This window comes from Orycteropus afer, unplaced genomic scaffold (assembly GCF_000298275.1).
Source record: "Orycteropus afer afer isolate SDZICR_OR568_19922 unplaced genomic scaffold, OryAfe1.0 scaffold00120, whole genome shotgun sequence".
Classification (NCBI taxonomy): Eukaryota; Metazoa; Chordata; class Mammalia; order Tubulidentata; family Orycteropodidae; genus Orycteropus; species Orycteropus afer.
Window position 1 is genome coordinate 5,854,393 of NW_006921707.1, and position 7,125 is coordinate 5,861,517.

At 41.9% G+C, this 7,125-nt stretch overlaps 1 protein-coding gene across 1 annotated transcript in view; it reads right to left on the reverse strand.

The window, feature by feature from the left end:
- Positions 1 to 6,907, reverse strand: part of ANAPC10 (anaphase promoting complex subunit 10) — a 141,290-nt gene extending 134,383 nt beyond the window's left edge. The window contains exon 1 of the mRNA XM_007944101.2: positions 6,793 to 6,907. Coding sequence (XP_007942292.2) covers positions 6,793 to 6,907 — 115 coding nt within the window. The remainder of the gene's footprint in view (positions 1 to 6,792) is intronic.
- Between the last annotated feature and the right edge of the window lie 218 nt (positions 6,908 to 7,125).

The window sequence follows — 7,125 nt, forward strand, 5'->3', positions numbered from 1 at the left end:
TGCACCCAAAATGCTCCTTGGAAGCAAGAATGGCCAGACTTCATCTCACCTGTTTTGGTCATGTTGTCAGAAGGGATCATTCCCTGGAGAAGGATATCGTGCTTGGTAGGGTAGAGGGTCGATGAAAGAGGGGGAGGTCTTCAACAAGATGGATTGACACAGTGGCTGCGTTGATGGGCTCAAGTACAGCAGGGATCATGAAGCTGGCGCAGGATCGGGCAGTGTTTCGTTCTGCTGTGCATGGGGTCACTATGAGTTGGAAATGACTCAACGGCACCTAACAACAACATGCACAACAATAAAGAGACGGAAACAACCTATGTCCCCATGTATGGAGGAATGGATAACCAAACTATGGTACATACACACAATGGAATACTATGCAACACTAAAGGATAATGAAGGATCTGTGAAACACTTCATAATATGGGTGAACTTGGAGGGTGTCATGCTTAGTGAATTAAGTCAATCCCAGAAGGGCAAATATTATATGAGTCCACTATGGTAAAAAGTCAAGGAAAGGTTTACACATGGAAGGAAACTTTCTTTGTTAGTTACCAGGGATGCAAGGGAAAGAGAGGGAATATTGCTAGCTAGGTAAGAGACAAGTATTGATTTGGGTGAAGGGAAAGGCAATGTACCAAAAGCAAGTAATCAGCACAATATTAATATGATAGTTGGAGTTTTGTGTTAACTTGGCTGCACCATGACTCTGAGTGGTTTAAGCAGTTGTAATGTGGTTATTCCCATGAGATCAGATATATATGTTTTAAGCAGCCAATCCATTGAAAGGGAATTTCCCTAGGGGTATGGCCTGCTTCCAATACATTTATGGACATCCTGGGAAAATGAGACACTCTTCTGTGGATCTGGATCCTGTTGTGCTGCCTACAACTGTCTGTGAGCGAACAATCCACCATTGAGGCTGGTGATCTTGGACTGGTCATCCGTCAGAGTCAATAGCCAGTATATTGCCTGCCAACCTTGAGCTCATCAGCTCCTGCAGCTGCATGAGTCAGGAAAAGCCTCCAGCTTGACATCTGATCCAGGAACTTGGGACTTGCCAGCTTCTATAAATGTGAGCCATTTTCCTAAGATAAATTTTCTCTCTCTCTCTCTCTCTCTATATATATATACGCTTTACTGGTTTTACCTCTCTAGAGAACCCAGCCTGATACAATCACTAAGAAAAAGGAAGATATGGAGAAGTACACAAGAGATACAGACAACAAAAGTAAATACCTTTACACACATAATACTGCCTTATAAGTAATAACAAACATTTATCTATGGGTAGATACATAGGTAGACAGTCAGAACGACCAGGTCTGGGTAAATGGAAGGGAATATGCCCATGACCATATGTAAGTATTGCAGACAATATTTCCACATACATATACGGATGTGCTAAAATAATGTCCATATATGTAACAGAGCTAACACAGGGCAAAGTTGTAGTAACTTTTTAGCCACAGCCAAACACTTTGAGGGAGTGAGTCACTGGGCCCATGGGCTCAGGACCATAGTCACAGGGGACATCAAGCTCTACTGGAATAACGTACTACATATAATGCATTGTTTTACATCCTACTTTTCCTCATCCAGAGGAAAGAAGAGTGAAGAAAATTAAAGATGCATGGAAACAATTCATCCAAGGGACTAGTGGACTACAGGACTTCATCCTACATGACCCTGAGACCAGAAGTACTAGATAGTGTCCACTATCACTGCCAATCACTCAGAAAGGGATCAAAACTGGAGATCCTGGAAAGAATGGGAGAAAAATGTGGAGCAAAACTCAAAATCATAAAAGAGATCAGGCTTACTGGTCTGACAGAGGCTGGTGAAACCCACAAGACTATGGACCCTAGTCACCCTTCAGGCCTGGAACTGAACTCACTTCCATGGCTTACTGTGGTGTAGTAAATTACTTAGTGTGGCTTTTCTACCCATAAGTCTTTGTAAACTGCAAGGTGAGATTTTCTATGAGCAACTGAGGAGATCCTGATTGCTGAAGTTGTCCACCTGGAGTATTTCTGTTGGGAGTGGCACAAAACAATGTTCTGGGAGGTTCCCACTCTCCCTCAGGTGCTTAGAGTTCTGATGCTATGATTGGCTAGTTTGACCACTTGGCCGGGCTCAAAAGGAGGCCTCCTAAAGTCTGAATGCTCTCTGACTGTTGGTTGAGGAAGATGTGCTGCTGAAAGAGACACGCACTCCTGAGGCATGTGCTGCTGGGAAAGAGATGCGAAAGACACGCATTGCTGAGTGAGACACCGAGGGACACGCACTGCTGGGAGAGAGACTGTGAGAGACTGCTGGCTGAGGGATGGTGGGCTGGGAGAGAGACTGAGCCTTCTTCCTGAACTTGAATTGTAGCCTGGTGCTTCCCTAATAAACCCCATAATCTGTGAGTTCTGTGTGGCCACTGCAGCGAATTATCGAACCCAGGAGAGAGGTGGTGGGTGCTTTGGGAGGAACAGTTGGTGAAAGAGCTGGAGGAAGGCAACATGTCTGGCATTATAGGAATAGCCCTTGGGTTATTGATGGTGATTCTGTCTTCCTCTTGTGGGATTAGAGGAGGTCAGAACATGTGGCCTCCTTGTCGTTTTTGCATTTACTTTCCAGGACAGGCCTAGGAGGTGAACAATTACACCAGGTAGGTACACTCCTTAGAAAAATCAACCACGGGAGATAAGAAGGGCAGCATTTGGGCAAGGAGAAGGCTCAAAATGCAGGAATGCATGAGAAAGAAGGACACAGGGAAAAGGGAACCACAGGGAGGAAGCAGGAAGAGAGCTGTTGCAACGTGGGGATTGCAATCAATGTCCCGAAACAAAATGTGCATGAACTATTAAATGGGAAATTAAATGGGAAATGAATTTGCTCTATAAATTTTCACCTAAATCATAATTTAAAAAGGAGAAAACCCTATGGAGTACAGCTCTACCCTGACACATGTGGGATGGCCATGAGTCATGAGTCGAGGACAACTGGTTGCCCACTGGGGACTTGACAATTCCTAATGGCCAAAAAAATTGCTCCCCAAGGTTTCATACCATAACTACTGCCTCCTAGTTTCTTCCAACAAAACATTAGATGGCTTCAAAAAAGAAAAAGAGAGAGAATATAATCAAATTGAAAAAATAAAAGATAAAGGATTTCAACAGACATTTCACCAAAAAAAGGTACAACGCAGGCAAATAAGCACAAGAAAAGATATTCCATACCACTAGTCATGAGGCAAATGCAAATTAAAACCACAATGAAAAACCATCAGAATAGCTTAAAAAAGAAAACTGCTAATACCAAGTCCTGACAAGGATGCAGAGGAATTTGAACTCTCATTTATTGCCTCATGGAAATGCAAAATGGTATAGTCACTTTGTTTAGTTTATTATAAAGTTAAGAATATCTTTATAACACAACCCAGCAATTCCTACCAACTATAATCCTATGTATCTACCCATGAGAAATGAAAACAAATCTACATGAAAACTTGTACATCAATGCTTAGCAGTTTTATTCATGAGCACCAAAAATTGGAAACAACATTGGGGAGGGGGAAACACACCAAGACTTAGCAATCTCAAACACCAAATTATTTCACAATTTCTGTGGGATAGTCACTCAGGAGCAGCTTTGCTAGATAGTTCTAGCTCAGGGTCTCTCATGAGTTTGCAGTCAAGATGTCAGTTGTGGCAGCAGCCATCTGAAGGCTTGGCTGGGACTGGAGGATCTGCTTCTAAGATGGTTTGCTCACATGGCTGTTGACAAGAGGCCTCATTTCTCAATATTTACAGGAGACCTCAGATCCTTACTATAGAAACCTCTCCATAGGGCTGTTTATTTCCTCACAAAATGCGAGCTGACTTATCTCAGAGTGTGATCCAAACAAGACCAAAGCAGAAGCCAAAATGTCTTTATAACCTAGTCTCAGAAATCACATACTATCACTACTCAGAGACCAACTGTGATACAAAATGAGAGACCTCTACAGAAGGACATGAATACCAGGAGACAGGGACCATTTTGAACCTGGATGTCACAAACCCAAATGTTCATTAATTGACTGATGAATGGATATACAAACTGTGGTATATTCATACAGCAGAACAGTTTGTTGTTGTTGTTATGTGCCATCAAGTCGGACCCAACTCATAGTGACCCCTCCTTGGGCTTCCGAGGCACTATCACTACGGAAGTAGATTGCCCCATCTTCCTTCCGAGGAGTGGCTGGTGGGTTTGAACCGCCAGTCTTCTGGTTAGCAGTCAAGTGCCTTTAGCTACTATGCTACCAGAGCTCCCAAGCAGAATAGTAGTAACCAGCAATAAAAAGCAACAAACTATGATATGTACAACAGCATGGAAGAGCAAGAATTGCATTATGCTAAGTGAAATAAACCAGACCCAAAAGGCTATATGAGCCCATTTATATGATATTCTGGAAAAGGCAAAAGCAAATGGATATGGAACAGATCTCGGGTTGCCAGGGCTTGGGTAGAAAAGACTGACTACAAAAGACATGAGGGGATTTTTGGGTTGATGGAAATATTCTATATTTGATTGTAACAGTACTTTGATCCTGTGTTTATTAAAATGCATAGAACACTACACCTAAAAAGGCTGGGTTTTATTGTATGTAAATTATACCTCAATAAACCAAGTCATAGAAAGAGAAAGAAGAAAATCTTGAGAGGCAAGATGTTATGGTTACCGACTGCCGCTCTGACAGGAATATACCACAAATAGGATGGCCTTAACAAACAGGAGTTTATTCTTACAATTTTTGTAGGCTAGAAGTCTGAGTTCCAAGTGCCAAGCTCTAGGGGCTGTATGAAAGCCCCTCGACCTTGGGCTTCAGCTCTGCCTTTTCCTCCCATCCCTGAAGCTAGAGGCATCTCTTCCCTCAGGCAGCTACTGGCTGCTAAGGCTAACAAGCCCAAGGTCAACAAATAAAATGGCACAGTTACCCAACAACATGGCAGGCCATTGATTCAAGTCCACTGAAAGTCCCAAGATCGACAGACCATGGCAGGCTGTGGAATGACGACTCAGCTACATGCAGGGCTCAAGCATGCCATAAGCTAAAGACCATTCACAAAGCTGCTTCCTATTTACGGGAAGCAGACCATATCCCTGGGAGCTCTGGTAGCATAGTGGCTAAAGCACTTGACTGCTAACCAGAAGGCTGGCGGTTCAAACCCACCATCCTCGGAAAGAAGGTTGGGCAATCCTACTTCTGTAGTGATACTGCCTCGGAAACCCAAGGAGGGGTCGCTATGAGTTGGGGCCGACTCGACGGCACATAACAACAACAACAACAGACCATATCCCTAAAGTAGCTACTCAGCTGCTTGTGGTAGATCCCACCATGGAGTTGACTGCCATTCTCATCATGGGGAATAATGACCACCAGCTGCCCAGCTACTCAACCAGGCCAGCCAAGATGACACACAACATTAACTACCACAGAAGGGAAGAGGTCTGGTTGGAGTCTCAGTGTATAAATAACAGAATTGTCTGGAGGTGAGGCAATCATTTAAAAAATTACAAAAGTCTTTCAATCTGAAGAATTCTCTGATCTTGCATCTAAAGATTGAAAGTACCCATCAAATTCTGAGAAAGATAGATTAAAAAGATACAAATATATCCTGGCTGTTTTAGTTTCCTAAGGCTACCATAACTAATTACCAAAAACTGGGTGGCTTAAAGTTGTCCCTGGGTGGAGCAAACAGTTAAGCACTACTAACCAGAAGGCTGGCAGCTTGAATCCATCCACAGAAGTTCAAAAGGAAGGCCGGGCAATCTACTTCCAAAAGGTCACAGCCATCAAAAACTCTACTGAGCATGGTTCTACCCTGACACACACGGGGTGTCACCATGAGTTGGAATCAACTTGACACCAACTGAAATGGTTTAAAACAAAAGAAATTTATTATCTCACTGTTCTGGATGCTAGAAGTCTGAAATCAAGATCTTAGCACAGTTACACATCCCCTGACAGCTCTAGGAAAGAACTCTTTGCTTCTTCTAGTCCTGGCATTCCTTGGATTTGCCAGCATAACTCTAATCTCTCCTTCTGTTTCACATGGCCATTTTCCCTGTCTCCTCTGTGGCTGTCTCCAAAGTTCTCTCTCCTTGTAATGACACTAGTTATTGGTTTAGGAACCACCTCTATAGATTTGCAAAGTCTCTCTTTTCAAATAAGGTCACATTTACAGATACCAAAGGTTTAGGGCTTCACTAGAGCTTTTTGGAGGTCACAATTGAGCCACAACACTGGCACGTTCTGCCAAAAGTCTTAAACTCCAAGAATAAAGAGAAAATTTCAGAGGCCTCCAGAAAGATAAGACAAGCTACTTAGAAAAAGAGTCATCAGCCTTCTTACCTGCAACACAGGAAAAGAAGGCTCTTTATTTTTCACTTTTTGAGAGAAAAGAATTGTCACTGAAGATTTCTATACCAATCAAGAGTAAAAGAAAGTTATTTTGGGGTATGTAATCATTCAAAAAATGTAATACCCACTTATCATATCTAGGGAAAACTGCCAACAAAAAGATTCTAACTGAATCATGGCAGAAATAGAGGAGGAAAAAGAAACCTTTTGATATGTGATGTTAAATCTAAACGGATATTAGTAAAATATTTGGGCAGAGACATACCATAAATGAAAACCTAATTTATTAGAATTAAATTAAGGAACAACAACAAAAAATACATATTAAAGTCAGCGTAGTGTACAAGGAAACTGTAAGTAGTTGTTACACTCTTTTTAGTTTCTTTTTTTACCTGGTTTACAAGATGAAAGTGACCAAACAGCTTGTGATCCAATTTCCCGTACTGTCCCAGTCCTTTCCAACTGCTTAGGGTCAGCACCAGGAGGTGTCTTGTTTGGTGTGGTCATTTTGAAAATATACTACATGGAAAAAAAAAAAAAGGATACACATGTTATTCCATGATTGAAGCATAAAGGTAAAAATATAATAGCAAAGTGGAAAACTCATCCATCCTTGACATTCTAATGTTAATCATCTATTTCTAAAAATCAGTTAACATAATCAATGGAATTTAAAAATATTGGAATTCAGAGGTTCCGGCAAGATGGCGGACTAGGCAGAAGGA